Source organism: Monodelphis domestica, chromosome 7, assembly GCF_027887165.1.
Source record: "Monodelphis domestica isolate mMonDom1 chromosome 7, mMonDom1.pri, whole genome shotgun sequence".
NCBI classification, from domain to species: Eukaryota; Metazoa; Chordata; class Mammalia; order Didelphimorphia; family Didelphidae; genus Monodelphis; species Monodelphis domestica.
Genome location: NC_077233.1, coordinates 291,397,377 through 291,417,131, shown reverse-complemented (window position 1 = coordinate 291,417,131; position 19,755 = coordinate 291,397,377). Strand labels below are relative to the sequence as shown.

The following is a 19,755-nucleotide window of genomic DNA, read 5'->3' as shown; positions in this document are numbered from 1 at the left end:
AAAGATTTCAAAGATTAAGTGAGGCAGAGGGGAAATGGTGAAGAGAAGGTAAAAGCAATGCAAAGCGAATTTGACCAAAGGGAACAAGTGGTACAAAAGCTCATAGAAGAAAATCTCTCCTTTAAAAATTAGAATTGGGCAACAAGAAACTAATGACTTCATGAAATGTCATCAAAAAATAAGATAAAATCAAAAGAATGAAAAAAATAGAAGAAAACACAAAATATCTCACTGGGAAAAACAACAAATGATCTGGAAAATAGAGCTGGGAGACACAATCTAAGAATTATTGGACTACCTGAAAGCCACAATCAAAAAAAGCTTAGACATCATTGTACAAAAAAATTATTAAAGAAAATTGCCCTAATATTCTTGAATGAAAGGGTCAGATAGAATTTGAAAGAATCCAGAGATGACCTCCTAATAGAGGTCCCCAAATGATAACTCCTATGAATGTTATGGCTAAACTCAAGAGCCCTCAGGCCAAGGAGAAAAAGATAAAAACAGCCAGAAAGAAAAACTTCAAATACCATGGAGCTACATGGATAAGATTACATGGGGCTTAGCAGTTTCTATATTAAAGGATCAGAAGACTTGGAATATGATATTCCAGAATATAAAAGAACTAGGTTTACAACCCACAATCACCTACCCAGAAAAACTCACTATATTTTTCATGGGGGAAAAATGTTCATTTAATAAAATAGAAGACTTCCAAGCATTCCTTATGAAAAGACCAAGCCCAAAGAGAAAATCTGATGTCCCAAAACAAGACTAAATAGAACTATAAAAAGGTAAATAAGAAAGAGAAAATGTAAGGGATTCAATGAGGTCAAATTGTTTATAATTCCTATGTGTAAAGATGATATTTATAACTTAAAATTTTTATCAGTATTAGAGCAATTACAAGGAGTATACATAGACAGAAGGTGTGGCATTGAGATGATTAGGATGATATGATGTGAAAAAGAGAGGATTGAACTGAGAGAAAAGGGAAGGGAGAAGTGAAATGGGGTAACTTATCTCACCTAAAGATGTGAAAAGCTGCTATAGTGCAGGGGAGGCGGAGGGCGCTGAGAGGCAATGCTTAAACATTACTCTCTTTCAGAATTGACTCAGAGATGGAATAACAGCCATACTTGTTTAGGTATAGAATCCCAACTTATACCACAGAAGAGGAGGAGGGGAGTAAGATGGGGCAGGACAGGAGGTTAGTAGAAGAAAGGGGGAAGTATAAGGTGGCGATTTAAAGCAAAACACTTGTGAGGAGGGACAGAATGAAAGGAGAAAGAGCAGGATCAAATGGGAGAAATAAGATGGAGGGGAATACACAGCTGATAATCATAACTCTGAATGTGAACAGAAAGAACTAACCCATAAAACAGAAGTGACAAGGAGGGTGAATTCAGAAGCAATCCTATGATATGTTGTTTGTAAGAAACACATTTGAGGGGGCAGCTGGGTGGCTCAGTGGAGTGAGAGCCAGGCCTAGAGATGGGAGGTCCTGGGTTCAAATCTGGCCTCAGACACTTCCCAGCTGGGTGACCCTGGGCAAGTCACTCGACCCCCATGGCCTAGCCCTGACCACTCTTCTGCCTTGGAGCCAATACACAGCATTGATTCCAAAACAGAAGGTGAGGGTTTAAAAAAAAAAGAAAGGAAACACATTTGAGGCAGGTATCCGTGCACAGAGTAAAGGTAAGGGGCTGGAGCAGAATGCATCATCTGAAGTAAAAAAAGCAGAAGTAGCCATCCTGATCTCAGCAAAGCGAAAGCAAAAAGAGATCTGATTAAAAGAGATAAGGCAGGAAATGACATCTTATAAAAAGACAGGGACAAGGAAGTAATCCCAGTGTTAATATACGCACCACACGGGATAGCCTCAAAGTTTTAAAGGCAAAATGAAAATTCAGTGCGTTTCAGGAGGAAATAATAAACTGTACTAGTGGGGGCCCTCAGCTCTTTTATGGTGTCATTTTATTCCCCTTTTACATAAAAGAACATTATGCAGGTGCTGCTCATCTGTGTGTATATTTAAAACTCGCGTTGACAGTTAAGCTGGAGATTTTTGTAAAGGGAAACTAAGGCACAAAGCTAAGAGGCCGCGGAACTTCATTGCCTAATCATGAGTACTGTGGAAACGCCCTGAAACTGTGGAGGACAGGAACTGGGAGCTTGGGACTCTCTGGGGGTCCCTGAACTGAGGAGGCTTGTCCTGCGAAGCCTCTCCTTCTCTCCCCGTGTCTCTAGCACAAAACCCTGTCCCTAAGTAAGTAAGTGCACCCGCCATGACAAGAGAGCCTTTAACAGAGATTAATAACAGAGACATAAACACACCAGATCAGCACTTGAGGCAGCAAAGGACTAAACCAGGAAGAGAGGGATCTGTGTGAATGGGAGCTCGCCCACAGACGCCCCTTCCCGGGAAATACACGCTGCTGGATGCTACAGTCTTCACACAGGAAAATCCCTGCTAGTCTCTACCTCTGGGCCAGGCATTCTATGTGGTGTTTGGACAATGCTCGCCATCAACCCCCTTTTTAAATCAATTCTATCCAAAAAATGTCAATCCAGACAGAATCCCAGCAATTAGAGTAAGTTTACTCATTCAGAGACGTTAACGTGGACTCTGATAATCTGACTGAAAGTTGGCATCAAACGTGAGCCCGAATGTCGTGTTATGCATCGTGGTCTGGGCATGGGAGGGAATAGTCAGCTTTTCGCCACATAGAATCGTGTCCCCCCTCCCGTGGTCGTCCTCGTTCTAAACCAGAGGTTTGGCAAGGACGCCGATGCAGGCTTCAGATTGGAATGGATGAAATTCTTTATTGCTGTCATGACGGAAAATAAGTTACGGGAAAATAGAGAAAAACAAAGGAAAAAGCCAGAACGTGGCTAAGATTGCCCGGACAGCTGGGGACTGGCAGGACAGACTGTGCTGTGAGTGTGATAGAATATTCTGTGATGTGAAATTGTCAGAGATCATTTCAGGAAACTTGTAGAGTAGAGAGATGTGGGCGGAACCAGGAGAACTATTGGTACCTCCGCAGGAATGCTTTGAAGTGGCCACTCGGTGAATCCATGTTGCCGAACGTTTTCTTTCTCTGCCTCTCTCTACTTGTGGGGGGATGGAGTGTGGGGTTAGTGAGGACACTTTGCTGCTCCAAGGGCTAATCTTCTCCGGTTCCTTTTACAGATGAGGAACTGAGGCAAATGGGGTGAAGGAACTTGCCCAGGATCACAAAGCTAGTGTCTGAGGCTGGATTTGAACTCGGGAAGGGTATCTTCTTGACTTCAAGGCTCTCTATCCATTGCTCTGCCTAGCAGCCCAATGTTACCCTATTGATTTAACGGATTTAGCCATATGTCTAATAAGCCTTTTCTTAAGATTGGGAGTTTGGGAGCATCTTTACTGTGAGCATGAGGTTCTTCTGTACTTTTCAAGCCTCCCACTATTCTGACCAATGATGCTCACTGAAGTCTTTAAGTGGAAGAAGTTGGGAAAAGTCACGTTGTTTCACTGAGCAGCAAGTTTCTGCTGATCATCTCGTTTGCACACAGAGAAAACGAATAGAGGAAATAGCCCGACTGTCACCCATTGATCGTCCCCATTGGAGAACTGAGACAAACAGAGAGGCTGAACTCTAAAAGGAAATACAAGGCAAGAAAAACAAGAGATTCTGTCCTGGAAAAAGATGCTCCCAGGGAGGATCCGGTTCTCAGCTTTTAAAATGCTGCTTCTTCACTTGAAAGAACTTTGGGAGAAGACAGTTAAGGAATCCTTTGTTGCCGCCCCTTCCTGTCAGAGGTTTCTGTTATTTGAGTAAATAAGATCTGGGCTTGGGATTCTTGGCGCATGGGCTTCCATTGTTTGGGGAGGTGGCTGCCAGGAAGACTTTCCTCTTAAGCTTTTTTATATTAATGTTATAACCCAAAGGTCCTATTTCATTGCACTAATAACACCATCGTCTACAGAAAAAACAAGCTCTAATGGCCAGACAAGATGGGTTAAAACATTTGAAATAAACGACCTCCTGAAGATACAGATTGGTTGGAGGCTAAGAAATGGATGGAAAACGAATAAGGCTTTGAAGGGAGGAAATACAGTGAGGAAAACCAACAACAAAAGCGATACACACACGTTTCTCTTCGAGCCAGCCCAATGGACGTACATCGCGTATATCGTGTCTATACGTCAATACAGCTCAGGGGATCTCGCTTGGGAATTGCTTCTCCAGAACAGCTTGATTGCTGCCTACAGTTCCTCTCTGAACCCTCTAAAATGTCCGTCTCCCTGAGACTGGACTGGAAGCCCCCCTCCTTCCAGAGGACTCGCTTGACTAGCTGACCTAAAAGTTTCTTACTAAAATTATTCAGATTTTGGAGTTTGATCTTTTTGAATATCAGCAAAAATAAAAAGAACTCAGCTGGCCAAATGTGAACCCTGCCACTCCTTCCCCAGGCTCCCACCTTATGGTGGAGGAGGGGAGGGGCACAAGTCAGTCTCCATCCCCGGGACTATTTCTCTTCACAATTCTGTGGGGTCCATTGTTCTTTTGGTGTTCTTTTTATTGACATTGTAGTCGTTATGTGTATTGTTCTGGTTCTGCTCATTTCAGTCTGCATCAGCTCATAGAAAACTTCCCATGTTTTCTTGAATTACTCATGAATATAATTGATCATGCAGATTCATTGTTTAAACCCTTCCCTTCTGTCTTAGAATCAATGCGAAGTATCAGTTCCATGGCAGAAGAACAGTAGGGGCTAGGCAATAGGGGTTAAGTGACTTGCCCAGGGTCACCCAGCAAGGGAGAGTCTGGGGCCAGATTTGAACACAGGACCTCTCATCTCTAGGCCTGGTTCTCTCTCTACTGAACCACCCACCTGCCCCATGAAGATTCATTTTTTGGTGGATAATGGTGTCCCAATTGTGGCCATAATTTGCTTGTTAGTCATTTTATCAACACTTAACTTAAACACTTTACTTCTATAAATGTTAATTTAGTCAAGTTAATCTCAAATCACCCAAGCATCTGGCACTAAGCGAATGGATCCTTCCTAAGTGATCTGTGAGCTCACCATTCCCTCTTCTCTCCCTGAAAATGATATAAGCACTCGGAGCTCTGTAGTTCGATGGAAATTCCCAGTAATTATAAAATTGTTGGTCTTCTCCAAAACTTAATCGTCCCAGGGTGGTCTCCTTGCATGATGGGATCATTGTCTCTCCTTTTTTCCGATTACTCATTCTTAATGTTGCTTTAGTAGTTTTAATTATTTTTCAGGTTGACACACACAACATACATATGACTTGTGGAAGTCTTTAATGCAACTTTTATCAAGTACCTGTTACATGTTAGGTACCTTGTGGAAACCATAGTTTCCATTCAGTACTTAAGAAATTCCTTTGGATTAAAGAGAATCAGCCTATGTGTCCAAAAACGTTCAGTGGCAACTCTTCATGTTCTGGAAGTTGTGAATCCGCTTTCTTTTCTAAAGCAAAAGTATTTTTCTCCTATTCCATCTCTAGAGGCAAAAATTACAGTGTTGCTATAATTTGTCCATTTTGGAAAACATGGAGCTTGGCATAATCTTGGATTCGCTCTGATTATTGATTCTGAGATGTCATGATTTAATTTAGATCCATTTTGACGAACTGGAATTTCGCTTTCTGGCTGACTCTAAATGTTTCCAGACGCAAATCTCTTGTTGAAGATAATAATTTAAAATTTCAAGTTATGTAAGATAGGAAAGAAGATTTTACTGCCCAAGATGACAGGCCTTTAAAAGTTTTATTTATTGTTGTTGTTCAGATTTAACTCTATCCAGAAAACTTTTATGAAATTAAAATATGATCAAATGTATTATATAAAACATAATAGTCACATCCACAAGTAAATAATCAAGAAATGTTAATTGGCTCAGTTGACTTTAGAAATGAATACAGTATTTTTTCAAAATAATGTCAACCACTATTTCTTTTTCCAAAGGGAGAAAGATAACCATATTAAAAAAAAAAACTGGGAAAGTATATCAAAAAGTACCTCAGAAAGTTAATAATATTATTGTTAAGCTAGCTATTTATAACATTAAAGAAGTCCTTAGTTAAACTGAATATTTCATCAGAAGCTCCTCTTCCCAGGTATGGTTTTTTTGGAAGGCCAGAGGAGTTTTTATTTGCTAGCTCATTCAATGCAACAACTTGAAAGCGTTGGTGCCGACTGCACTGCAGTTAGTGAGACTTTGCTGTTTGAAGTGAATCCTTTTAGTACCAAGAACTTTCTTTTTGAGTTTCATCTTCAGGTTTGTTGTGACTTTGAAGCCAGTATTTCAGAGCTCCAGGGAAAATGCCAACAGCTCAGTGGAACTGAGGTCTGAACCTCTGACCATTTGATAAACTATAAAGAGGTTGAGTGCCTTTTGGCATGGGCTGAGGCAGGACTCTCCTAGCTTGATGTCAAGTTGTTTCCTTCCTGACTGATTCTGAGCCTGACTGTGGTCTCCTGACAGCGTACATATTCTTACGTGAAAAGTAAGGAAGCTTTAGTCATCTTTTGCCCTTGGGTTTCAGCCTGGAGCCTAATATGGTAGTCCCAACCAGTTTCTTCTCCCAACAGCAAAATCTCTACCAGCAGTGCAAGCCTTTCTTCACCCCTCCCCTTTGCTATTTTCAATGGAAGCCATTCGGAATTAATGAGTATTTGTCTTTCTCATTCTGCTTCTAGTTCTATATCCATGTATAAGATGAGATCTTTACATTTCTCAAAATGGTAGGGGATAAATTAGACAATGATGAGTTTGTGAGACCAGAATCTGTGTTTATGTGTGCATGCGTGTGTAAATTTATCTCGAAACATAAAGAAAAGGATTTACTTTCAAGAGGAATAATTTATGGAGTATCCTGTGCTATCTCAAAGGGAATTTCAATATTGATACTTAAGTCAATGGGATCAACCTTTGTGGAGAGTACTCGGAAATGCAGGCGAATTGCATACAGACTTGAAAGAGAATTTGAGAACACTGGCCAGACACTCCATCACAGCTCTTTGTTCAAAAGAGCTCCTTGTGTGACCATTAAAGTTCAGGCAGAGAAGTCACCAACTTACAAAGGATGTTGAAGTTTCGTACCAGAGTGCTGAGGATTTTCATGCTCTTAGCATTCAAATATTCTGATGAATGGCACTGTGTGTTTATTTAATGCTTTTTTATTGATATGTGTTTGAGTAAGCCCCTACATAAAAATATAATATTGTTTTTTAAAACAAATTTCTAAAATAATAGGCGTGAAAGAGTACTCTAAATTCAGTGTCTTGGGTTCTGTTCTTAGAATGGCAGAAAAGTGTGTGTAGGAAGATTGTTTTGTTTCATAAAGGGATATTTGAGGAGAAATGGTTTGTTTACTAATTATCTTTTTTGGTTTTAAAGCATGTTTATGCTATTGTAACCTTTTATCCTTCCATTGATGTTATTTCATTTCATTGCAGATTTAAACATTTCAATAATCTGCCTTTTGTTTTTCACTTTTGTATTTTTACAACTTAGCATTTATCTACTTTTTAAATGTGGTCTTAACTATGTCACTGTTATGGTCTATTTGGGTAAACTGCATGTTCCCATCAAGTGTGATTTTTGTCCGATTCAGCCTTCATGAAGTACCTTTTATCGCTCCTCTCTGAAAGGAAACTACGGGCCCCCCAAGTCTACCTTAATCCTAGCACATTTTAAAGCCCTGCGGCAGCAATGCTTGCTTGAGAAAGTTATGATGATTGTGGCTATGTCATTTCTAATGAACTATAAGAAGATGCTGCTAAACGGGGGCTAGCAAGGTTCGCTCCCACCACTGTTCTGGGCATTTAGACCCAGCGATTGATCGAGACGTTTCCATGGATCCAACAATGCTGCACGCCACTCATTCCTGACCACCCGAATCGCTCACATTCTTCAGCGAGTGCCTCGCCATCATTTAAAACCAAACACGGTGGAATTCAACATCAATATATGGATGTGTGTGCGCTCACAAAAACCCTGCTCCTTCCAAGAATTTGCTGGCAAACTCTGCATCCCAACACTATAGAGCCAGAAGGGCCCTTTCTACAAGGCAGATGCTCACAGATTCTTTCCATGAGTAATGAGAACGTTCCTCCCTTGGGCTACCCTGATGGGACTGAAAAGCGTGAAGACAAAAGGACACGGAGTCAGAGACTCCTGGACGTAGGTTCTATTGATGATGTACAAATAGGAGCCATTTCTTCAAGACTGGAGGAAGCCCTCTGGGGGCCTGAGCGCTGTGCTCTGCAGGGACCTTCACTAAATGTGCAATGGACAGGTAGAAACATAGAGAGAGACCAGAGACCCAAAGAGAACTGTCGTTCACCATGGAAACCGTAAAACGGATGCACCGTCTGCTTTCTTCTCTCAGCAAATTAAAGCAGGGCATTTGTCTAAAAGCCCACTTCCTGAAGTGGCTTTGGGCTCCTGGGGAGCATGAGCCTGGTTCTTTCAAGTACCAGCCTCAAAGGCTTGCACCAAAAATAAGAACGAGGGCCAGGTGACAAAATGACAAAGAAACAAATCTCCCAAGTTTGTATAACATGGAGGTGTATACAGATTTTTGTGGCAGTATTCCATCTCTTTTTAGGAATTCATATCATTCTGGACCATTTCTGCCTCACAAGATGATGATATAATCATCGGAGTTCGCTGTTCCCATTCTTGTTCTACGGTCACAGGAACAAGATTTCTAGACCCACTAATGAAGGGGAAAATCTTCCAAATGTTTTTGGGTAAATTTCCTGGTAAGAATACCCAACCGTGGGAAGGTTGTCAGGAGGCTGGAAGGAATATTTGGCAGAAATCATGTTTTTTTCTATTTAAATAATCCAAAAGAAGTCGTGATAGTGAAAAAATTTGTGGAAAACTTGTAAGACTGATGAGAGAAAAGTGGAGACTGAATATATGTCGTTATGTAGATATGCAGAGAGAATCGCTCTTTTGTCAACCCTTCCACCACCCAGCTTCTGACCTTCCCATTCTCCTGCAACTCGCTCTTGTCAGAGTCACCAATGACCCATTAGACACCATGTCCACAAGCGTCTACAATCCTCCTTCCACTCAAGCCTCTGATGCTGTGGATCGCCCTCTCCACCCGATGTGTCCTTTGGGTTTGGGGGATACAATCGCTTCTGGCTCTCCTTCATCTCACCACTTGGTCTGTCTCCTTTACTAGATCTTTCCAGATGGTGCTCCCCTGCTGTAGCTGTCCCATGAGATTCTGCCTCGAGTCCTCTACTTTTCTGCCTTCACTTAATGATCTCAACTCGTGTGGATTAAAATCGACTTTTTATGTCATCCAAATATGCAGGTGGAATAAAAGAAAGTTTCAAATCCCACAACACTGGCAACCTTGGAAAGTGCACTTTTGGTTGCACCCTGAGACTGGGGGCTCATTTGACAAACGTGGAGAAGTCAGTAGCAGGTAAGAAAGTGGAGGAAACCACTGTTGGGTTTTTTTCCTCTTGACATTTGGCTATTCAAAGGGAAAAAGTAAAAGAGGAACACTTGAAGGGATAGAAGACCAAACGAAGAAGGGATGTTTTTAAGGACAGAAGAAATCTTGGCATGTTAACAAGAAGCAAAGAAGAGTCCATGGACAAGGAGAAATTCGCATTGGCTCTGACTTCAGTGGTCAAATAAAGCCCAAATCTGTCTTATATATTACTTGAAATCTTACCCCACGATCCCAAGGGTTTTCTCCTTCCACATAAACTCCAGCTTCTCTGACTGAGCCTTATCTGGAGACCCTGAACAATTGCCTCATCTTCTCTGAATGGTCTTCAATCGGTCAGTGCAGCCCTAACGCGTGGCCCACCAAACTGAACATGAGGTTCCAGATGTGATCTGATCGTGGCAAGGGTACAGCAGGATGACTCCTCCATTTACTGAGTACTCGCGGTGCCAAGCACATGAGTCTTCTTTGTCATTCGGAGTCAGAATACTATTGCCTTTTGTGATTTTTTCCCATGATTCACGAGTCTTAGGGTCTCCCTCTCCTCCCCTCTTCTGGAGTTGACGAGCAATTCCACTGTGTTATACATTTCCATCACTCAGTCCCATTTCCGTAGATTCCTTTTTCTAACAGTCATCTTTTAAAACCAAAGCCCCAAATCACGGGCCCAAAGAAATGAGTGACCGCTCACATGCTTTCTTCTGGATTTCTGCTCCCACAGTTCCTTCTCTGGATGCCAGCTGCATTCTTTTAAGGGAGGCAGAATAGTAAAGAAGAATGAGAACATGTGGCTTTTAATCCTGCTCCAGTACTCGCTGGCAGAGTAACCTTGGATTAGGCTTTCCCCTTTCCAGGCCTCAGTTTCTATATCTGTAAAAAGAAGGCATCGGACAGGACTTTCCTTCAAGTGTCTTTCGCCAAAGAGCTCACGAAGCTGTTGCTAACTGGAACCTTTTATTAAAAAACCAGAAACTACTAAACAAAAGCGTTAAAACTCCCTGCAGACTCCCTCAGTTCCCTCCACAGCCATTTGTAAAGCCCCAGCATGTGCTACCGCAGTGCAACAGGGAAGGGCAGAGCAGAGGAACAGATCCCTTTCGGAGCGGAGCCTGAAGCTCGCCTCACCCTGAACGGTCTAAATGCCAAACTCCGGGCGGCGCACGGCGGCCCGAAGCGCTGTTTTGATGCGGATGAAGGCGGCCTTGCTGCCAGCGGAGCTTCTGACCGTAGCCGTCACCCCGCGGCAGAGCGGCTGAACTGAGCCCTGCAGAACCTCCCCCTCCTTCCTACCTCCTCCCCGCATAGACCCCAGGCTTGAATTCACCCCAGGACAGTCTTTGCCACGGACTACACCCTCCGCAGGCAGCCTCGTTTTAGTGCAGAATAAGTGCCACGAGGCGCGAGGGGTTGTGGGGCAGCTACCAACCAGCCCTCCTTACGCGGCTGGTTGTTTAAAAGGACGTCTCTGTCACGGAAGAAGAGCTCCATCTTGTGGATTTCACAGAACCTCCCAGGAGAGGTCGGGCAAGGGACGTGCCTGAGGCCCGAGCCCAGCGGATTGGGGTCTGAACAGTGACCAGAATGGACCCCCGGAAACGTTTTAAAAACGACAGCTGTGTCGGGGAAGACGACCTCCTGATGCCGCCGGAAATCGCGCAGCTCCCAGACTTACTGCAGCAAAAACGTGACCTCGCGCTAAGCTGAGCAATGGTCGAGAAATCCACCCGCTGTCAGCTCAGAACTGCCGCCCGAGCAGCCGAAGCCCTTAAGCACAAGGAAGAAGGATCACCAGAAAGGCCAGCGCGGGCCACACAAGCCTGAAGCCACCCAGCCTAAGCGGGGCAGGCCAGAACTTGGTAGGCTTCCAGGCCAGTCAAAACCCAGTAAGGACAAGGAGTTCTCCTGCGAACAAACGCTCAAGGCTCATCCTCATCGGAAAGACTCTGGGCACGAGCAATTTACAAAAACAATCAGGCCATTCCCCAGCTGACAAATGGACGCGGGACATGAACAGGCAGTCTGCAGCCAAAGAAACCAAAACTATCAATAAGCACGGGAAAAGGTGCCCCAAATCCCTCCTGATTGGGGAAGTGCAAATAAAAGCAGCCTGTGACAAAATCAGGACGTTAGTGCATCAATGCCTCTTTAGCAAAAAAGACAAAGGGAAGTGGAGGGAGAAAGCAGAGGTACGGAGGAAACAACCTGATCACTCTTTCTAGGGAATATGATAGTGTACACAGGAAATGCCACAGAGTACATTTTTTAATTTCAATAAAATGTCAGGAGAATATGAATAACTAATGTGTACATAGTGTTTGCAGTGTTTCATACATGCCATCTCATTTGGCCCTCACACCAACCCTGTGACGTTGATGGTGTTGCTATTATTCCCATTTTCCAGATGGGGAAACAGAGGTTGAGAAGTAAGCACTATGCCCTTGGTCATGAAGCTAAGTAAGTGGCTGAGCTCTTCCAACCTCTCTGTCCAGCTCTCTATTCACATTAATCACATATAAACAACAAAACCCACAGTTTATATCCCTGAATGTACATATCAACCAATCAGAGAAGGAAGAGGTCAATGAATTGGGCATGCAACTTTAGAAACCAGAAAGAGAACAAATTAAAAATCCCCAAGTAAAAACTAAATTGAAAATCATAAACATCAAAGGAGAAAATAATAAAATGGAAAGAACTATTGAACAAATAAATAAGAGTAGGAGCTGGTACTATGAAAAAACAAATACAATAGAAAAAGTACTGGTTAATCTAATAATAAAAAAAAGAAAACCAAATGAACAGTGCGAAAGATGAGAAGGGCGACCTTACTGCTAATGAACACTTGTTCATCAGCTCCGGGAGTGGAGAGGGAAAGAACATGAATCATGGAGTCATGGGAAAATATTCTAAATTTTTAATTAATTTCATTAAAAATTTTTAAAGATAGACAGCTGGTAGCATTGGTATGGGTACATAATTACAAAGAAATTAAGAGCTCCTAGAGAACTGGGGGATTTATAAAGGGAAGAATCAAAGAAGTTGTAAGATTAGAGTCTCAGCTCGAGAGTTGCTAATCAGGAAGATACTAGTTTCATAGTAGTACCTTTCCCCCTCATTCCATACCTGCCTCTCCATCCTGCTTGAAGCAAATATTCCTTGTACTAGTTAGAAAATCTTTATTAACACCTAATTTAAAATTCAAAAACATTTGGATAGTTTCAATGCTAAACAAATTGAGACACTACATATTTGTTCTTTGGGCCCATTTAGGTTCAATTTCTTACCGTCATTCTGCTTCTTTGTGGCATATCCATCACAGAACCTTCATTATTGGACATAATGCTGAAACAAAGTTAGAATTTAGTATCCCGGAATGAAGTTCCAAAAAACACGCACATCAAATGTAACCTTATCATTGCACTGAAGTGGCTCTCTCCAATCCCATGGATCTCTTTGCCAAATCTAATGGCCTTTTCTTGGTCCTCCATTTCTCTGACCTCTCTGCAGCCTCAGGCACTGCTGAGCCACTCTCTCCTCCTTGATACTCCTTGATACTATTTAGGCTTTCTGAACATCAATCTGCCCTGGACCTCCTTCTACCTGACTAAACTGTTTCTTCTCTTTCTCCTTCCTTTGTTGGACCCTCTTCCAGATCCTCAGAATTCTTTCCTGGGCCCTCTTCTTTTCTCCTATATCACTCCACTTCGCAATCTTCCTCAGTTCCCTGGGCATAGTTGCCATCTCTATGCCGATGACTCTCAACTCTACGTATTCTGCCCCATACTCTGCTCAAATTCAAGTTCACATCTCCAACTGCCTTTTAGACATCTCAGACAGGATATCCAGCAGACATCTTAAATAAAGGCATAGAAAACTAAACTCATCCCCCCCACACCCAAATCCTCCCCCTCTCCTACCTTCTTGTATTACTGTAGAGGAGAACATCCTCCTCCTAAACCCCTGAGGTTCCCAACCAGAGTCATCCCAGATACCTCAGTAGTTCTCATCCCCCTATAGCGTTCTTTTTGCCAAGGCCTGTTGATTTCACCTTTGCAATATTTCTCAAACATATCCCCTTCTCTCCCCTGGCACTGCCACCATTCTAATACAAGCCCTCATTATCTCACGTTGTCATTACTGCAGTAGTCTAGTGGTAGGTCTGCTGCCTCAAGTCTCACCCATTCCAACCCATCCTCCATTCAACTACTAAAGTGATATTCTGAAACACATGTCCAATCATGCCACCCCCTGCTCAATAAATACAGTGGTTTCTTATTAATTCAAGGAGATACACAAAATTTTTTTTGGCATTCAAAGCTCTTCATAAATCAGCTCTCTCCTACTTTTTCCAATCTTCTTAAACCTTACTGCCCATTACATAATATTCCCCCCAGTGACCCTGGACTCCTGGCTCTTCCACAAATAAAACACTCCATCTCTTTTTTTCAGGGCATTTTCTCTGGCTGTTATCCATACCTGGATAACATTCCCTCCCTCTTCTTTCTTCTGACTACTGATTTCACTGACTTCCTTTAAGTGCTAACTAAAATCCCTCTTTTTTTTTTTTAGAAAATCTTTCCCAGCATGCCTCCATTATGTGCCTTCCCCCTGTTATTTACTATTATTCCTGTATAAAATTTGCTTTGTATATATTTGTTTGTATATTGTCATCTCCCTTAAATTATAAACTCCTCTAGGGCAGGGACTGTCTTTTGCTTCTTTGTATCCCCAGTACCTGTATCCCCCAGTGCCTGGCACATAATAGGAACTTAATAAGTATTTATTGGTTGATTGATAACACATGAAGAAAAGAGTCAAATGAACACAGAACTTAAGATATAAAAGGCAGCAATCAGACTTTGCTTTAGACAAACCTTAGAGAAAACTAAATTTAAAGGTTCTCAGTCAGAGCATCCCCCTGGGATCTTTGAGGAACAAAACACTCAATACCAAAAGAAAGGAGCAGCAGGACCCTAGAACATACAGATCAAGACCAAACAAAGCCCAACATTAACTCCAGAAATTCACAGACTGGGGTCTAACACAAAATGCCAATTTAATTTGGAAGAATAATAGAAAAAGATACTCATGATAATAGACCCCGAAGCACTCTAGAAAGAAACCCAGAAAAAATACAACAATGTTATATTACCTACAAGCAAAGCCTCTGAGTAAAGCATAGTCACAAGATCAACTTAGAATTTCAGGAAGAGATGAAGCAAGAGTTTAAAAATCATAATATAAATGATGTGGCTAAAAAATTATGTGTAGAGTCAAGAAGACCTGAGTTCAAACCCTGTTTCAGACACTTTCTAACTATATGATCCTAGGCAAGTCATTAAACGTCTGTTTCTCAATTTCCTTATCTGTAAAATGTGGAATAGGACTGCTGTAAAGATAAAATTAGATAATCTTTGCGAAGTGATTGGCAAAATTTTAAGTTCTATATGAATGCTGTCTATTATAATCGAAGAAAGAATTTAAAAAGAAATGAGAGCACTAGATTAAAGACTTGGAAAGATAATTAATAATGTATTATAAGAGATATTTAAAAGTCTTCTAAAAATTAGAATGGACCATAAAAAGTCCATTTAGACAAAAATAAATATTAAAACATTAAGAGACTGAAAAAATAGAAGAAAATATCATTTTAGATGATTTTTTAATGACCTGAAAAATAGTCCAAGGAGAAAAATCAAAGAATCATTGGATGGCGGAAAAAAATCAATACTAAAAAAAAGTCTGGATGCCATATTTAAAATATCATAAATAAAAAGTGTCAAATTCAATTAGAATATGAGAGCAAAGAGAAAATAGAAAGACTTTTCTATTCACTTCCTGAAACTGCAAAGTGAAAAGTCCAGGAATAGCAAAGTCAAAATTCAAAACTTCCAGGTCAAATTTTAAAACTACTTCAAGTGTTCAGAAAAAAAAAAGTTCAAGTACTGAGGAACGATAGTGTTCACAAAATTCAAAAGCAAGGAGAAGAATTGGAATATGACATTCCAAAAGGCAAAAGACATAGGATTATAACAAAATAATTTGCCCAATAAACCTAAATATTAAACTACTGAAAATAAAAAGGATCTTTAATGAAATAGGAGACTTCTAAGCATTGTTGGTGAAAAAAACCAGAGGGGAGTAAATTGAAATTGAAATGCAAACACAAAAGTAAAGACAAACACGAAAATTTAAAAACAGGTAAGTAAAGTCACTACTACTAAACACTAGGTTTTGAAAATGAAAATTCATTTCAACACCACTGATTAATTGGGGAACAAGTTGAGTATAACGCATTTTGTGTTTACTTGTGCAAGATGATAATCATGAGAAATAGTGAGAGAACATAGAAAGCTGCAGCATTTTACAATAACTCACAAGCTGCATCCTTCCCAACATCCAATTCCACAAGCAAACCAGATCTTTTTCAGGGTAAAGTATGATATTTATTGTATTCTTTGGTGCATTTGGAACATTTGGTGAGTGGAAGGGGACGGATCCTCTTCTCCTGGTAGTTTGTCCTGGCAGGGCCATATTCGCACTCTCTTACTATTTCACATAACATGGGACCACAGATCAAAGACTTGAATCCAAGTAGAAAGGGCGTAAGTACATTTGAACTTCACTTATATCTCAAAGTCAAAGGATGACCGATCATGTCCTCACACAAAGAATTTGCTACATCCCATCTAAATCCAAGAGGAAAACTAGAAGGACCAAAGAGAAAAGAAGGAGATAATAAGAGCGAGGAGAAAATCAGGGAGGGATTCTTCCTAAACTAATAAAACGCTAGCCTCATGAATTAAAGCAAGCAGGTAGGTCATAAAGAAAAGAAAGAAAATAAGAAGCTGTTCTTAATGTTTGAGTGAAGGGAATAAAGCTGAAGCTGATTGCATGAAGCATAGCTAACTATTACTTCACACTCCTTTTCTTTTGCAAGAGGGAGTAAGAACTATAAAGGGTAAAAAATATAGTTAAAACAAGATATTGAGAAATTCACAATTAATAGTCATAACTGTTAACATTAATGAAATGAACTGTGAACAAAAGAGGAGACAGAGTGAATTAGAAAAAAGAACCTATCTTTTTATAGGAAGCATGTGTGAAACTTAAGATGAACCTGGGGTTAAAATAAAAAGCAGGAACAAAATCTGTGATTCTTCAGCTAAAGTAAAAATGAGCAGGAGTAATACCCATGACTTTGGATGAAAAAAAAAAAGTAAAATTATATTTGGTTAAAAAGAGATAACTGGGTGGCTCAGTTGATTAAGAGCCAGACCTAGAGACAGGAGGTCCTAGGTTCAAATCTGGCCTCAGATACTTCCCAGCCGTGTGACCCTGGGCAAGTCACTTAACTCCCATTGTCTGGCCCTTACCACTTTTCTGCCTTGGAACCAATACACAGTATTGATTCCAAGATGGAAGGTAAGGGTTTTAAATAAAAAAATAAACAAACAAATGAATCAATCAATAAATAAAAGAGATAACAGATGCCATCCTTACATAGCATAGTATCTAAATACTCAAAGAAATGGGGAAAATACACAATAAAATTATAATTTGGGGGGAACTTTCATAAGCCTTTGTCAGTCCTTTAAAAATCTAAAGAAAAGTTAAGCATATAAACAGAATTTTAGGAAAGTTAGGTATGATAAGTGACTCAAGATTACTGAATGAGAATAAAAAGAACACATAATATCAGAACTCAATGGCACCTTTTGAAAAATTAGCCATGCATTAGAGTATAAAAACCTCACAAACAAATGTAAAAAAACATATATATTTAAAATACCTTTTGGAGGCAGCTGGGTGGCTCAGTGGATTGAGAGCCAGGCCTAGAGATGGGAGATTTCGAGTTGAAATCTGGCCTCAGACACTTCCCAGCTGTGTGACCCTGGGCAAGTCACTTAATCCCCATTGCCTAGCCCTTACCACTCTTTTGCCTTGGAACCAATACAAAATATTGATTCTAAGATGGGAGGTAAAGGTTTTGAAATAAATAAATAATAAACAAATAAATGAATGAATGAAAAAAATTAATTAATGAACTAATAAATAAAAATGGCCCCAATGCAATAAAATTCAATTACAACAATAATGAGGATAATAACATTTAATATTTCTATAGTGCCTTAAAGTTTGCAAAGCACTCTATATGTATATTATCACATCTGATCTTCACAGCAACCCTGAGAGGCAAGTTCTATTATTATTCCCATTTTACAGATGAGGAAACAGATGAGGTTAAGTGATTTGTTCCTAGTCACACAGCTGGGCAATGTTTGAAGAAGGATTTGGACTTGGGGCTTCCTGACTCTAAGTCTAGGACTCTAAATTTTGTACTGCCTCTTAGAACTCTTTTATAAATGGACATTGAAGAAAGGACTAAAAATTCATTGGAAACTAGCGAGCTTAACCCTAAAATACTGGTTTTTTTATTTTGTTTTAATAGTTTCCCCATGGTTACATGATTCTTGTTGTCTCCCTCCTCTTTTCCTTCCTCTCTCCCAGAGTTGACAAGCAATTTCACTGGGCTATGTATATCTTGTTTACTTTTGAATAAAGACATATATATATATATATATATATATATATATATATATATATATATATATATATATATATATATATATATACATGTTACAGTGACCATTCCTTAAAACAAAGCCAACTTTCACCCATTGCTGAAAATCATCAAGGAAAGATAAGGAGGAAAAGGAAAAGCTTCTTGATAATCAGTGCTGTCCTCCAAAGGAAGGGGCTGCCATTGTGCCTAGTGTATCTTTTTGGAGTAATTATGTAGCTCTTCCTTTGTGCCAGGCTTTCCCAATATTAGCTCATTCAATCCTCACAGCAGCCTTGTAAGGTTAAGTGCTGTTACTGTTTCCATTTCACAGTTGAGGAGGCTCAGTCAGACAGAGATTAAGTGACTGGCCCATGGCCACACAGCTAGTATGTGTCTGAGGCTGAAGCTGAACTCAGGTTTTCCTGACTCCAAGCCCAGTTCTAGTCACCGCACCACACAGCTGAAGGGAGCTGGAATAAATTTGTTCTAGCTTCCATGTGACATCTTTTCTGATACTTGAAGTGGCCCACTTACACTGTCCTCTGCCAGGCCCAAGTCTTTTTACAAAATAGACTTTTAGCTGACGCTCACGTGGTATGACACAACCTAGTTTTCATCTAGACACTCTCCGGCTTGTCAATCCTCTACTTCACAGTCATGTTTGTAACTCAAAACCATTCTAGATGTCAGCTCAGCAAAGCAAACCTCCTCCCGCTCTCAGGCTGGACACGGCTAATGAAATCCAAGTGCACTTCCATATCAAATGACTCATCCTGAGCTCGTGCTCCACACAAACACCAGCTCCTTCTGTTTGCATTCTAAGAAAGCTGGGAAATCATGACATGTAAATAAGGATGTGGCTGCTTTCTGTAGTGAGTAAGAGGGAAGATACACACCACAGGAAAAGCCACACTCCTAGGGAGGAGAACAAACCCGCTCCCCTTGTTCAGAGTCCAAAGAAAGTAGCCTTTCTGCATCACTAATATTAGCTGTAAGATAGATAGATAGGTGGATGGATCGATAGATCGATAGATCGATAGATAGATAGATGATAGATAGAGAGAGAGAGACAGAGAGAGACAGAGAGAGAGAGAGAGAGAGAGACAGAGAGAGAGAGAGAGAGAGAGAGGTAGGTAGGTAGATATATTAGATGGATAGATGGATGGATGGATGGATCGGTCGATAGATAGATAGATGAATTATAAACTCACCTCCTTTTGTCTGTAGTGTCAGACATAACTTTATCAGACTGTGGGGTCACAGACCCAGATTTCCTACTATGGCATAACCCCATCTCAAGCCTGGCTACACTGTGGGCTCCCTTCCATTGGGCAGACACTGACTACCCTGGAGTTTTAGAATTCCTGCCACCATTGCGATGTGCCCTGTTGCTAGGCAACCACAATAGTCAAAGAACAGACCTGTTAGCTTCATACTAAGTAGAAATCTGTGTCCCTAACCCTAACTAATAACTCAGAAAAAAGATAGTTTTGTAACACTGCTCACAGAGAATCTCTCATAACTTGGGAGAGAAAGAAAAACCATAGTGCACATCTTGACAGTGAGGCAAGAGCATCATTTTCAGGAGGATAACCTAGAGAGCAAGCATCCCATGACAAGCTTATGAGTTCATAAGAATCAAAATTAGAATTGGAGGACACATTAGAGATCTTCTAATTCAGATATT

General features: G+C 40.7%; 1 protein-coding gene across 4 annotated transcripts in view; it reads right to left on the bottom strand.

Annotated features, from left to right (window-relative positions):
- Positions 1–19,455, bottom strand: part of CCDC192 (coiled-coil domain containing 192) — a 285,306-nt gene extending 265,851 nt beyond the window's left edge. For 2 of the 4 annotated variants that reach the window (XM_007497810.3, XM_056804533.1), the window contains exons 1-2: positions 19,280–19,455; positions 12,787–12,844 (exon numbers count right to left, since the gene is read on the bottom strand). In XM_007497810.3, coding sequence (XP_007497872.1) covers positions 12,787–12,844; positions 19,280–19,362 — 141 coding nt within the window. In that variant the 5' untranslated portion in view covers positions 19,363–19,455. The remainder of the gene's footprint in view (positions 1–12,786; positions 12,845–19,279) is intronic. The other 2 variants (XM_007497812.3, XM_056804532.1) reach the window with 2 other exon arrangements.
- Positions 19,456–19,755: the final 300 nt, after the last annotated feature.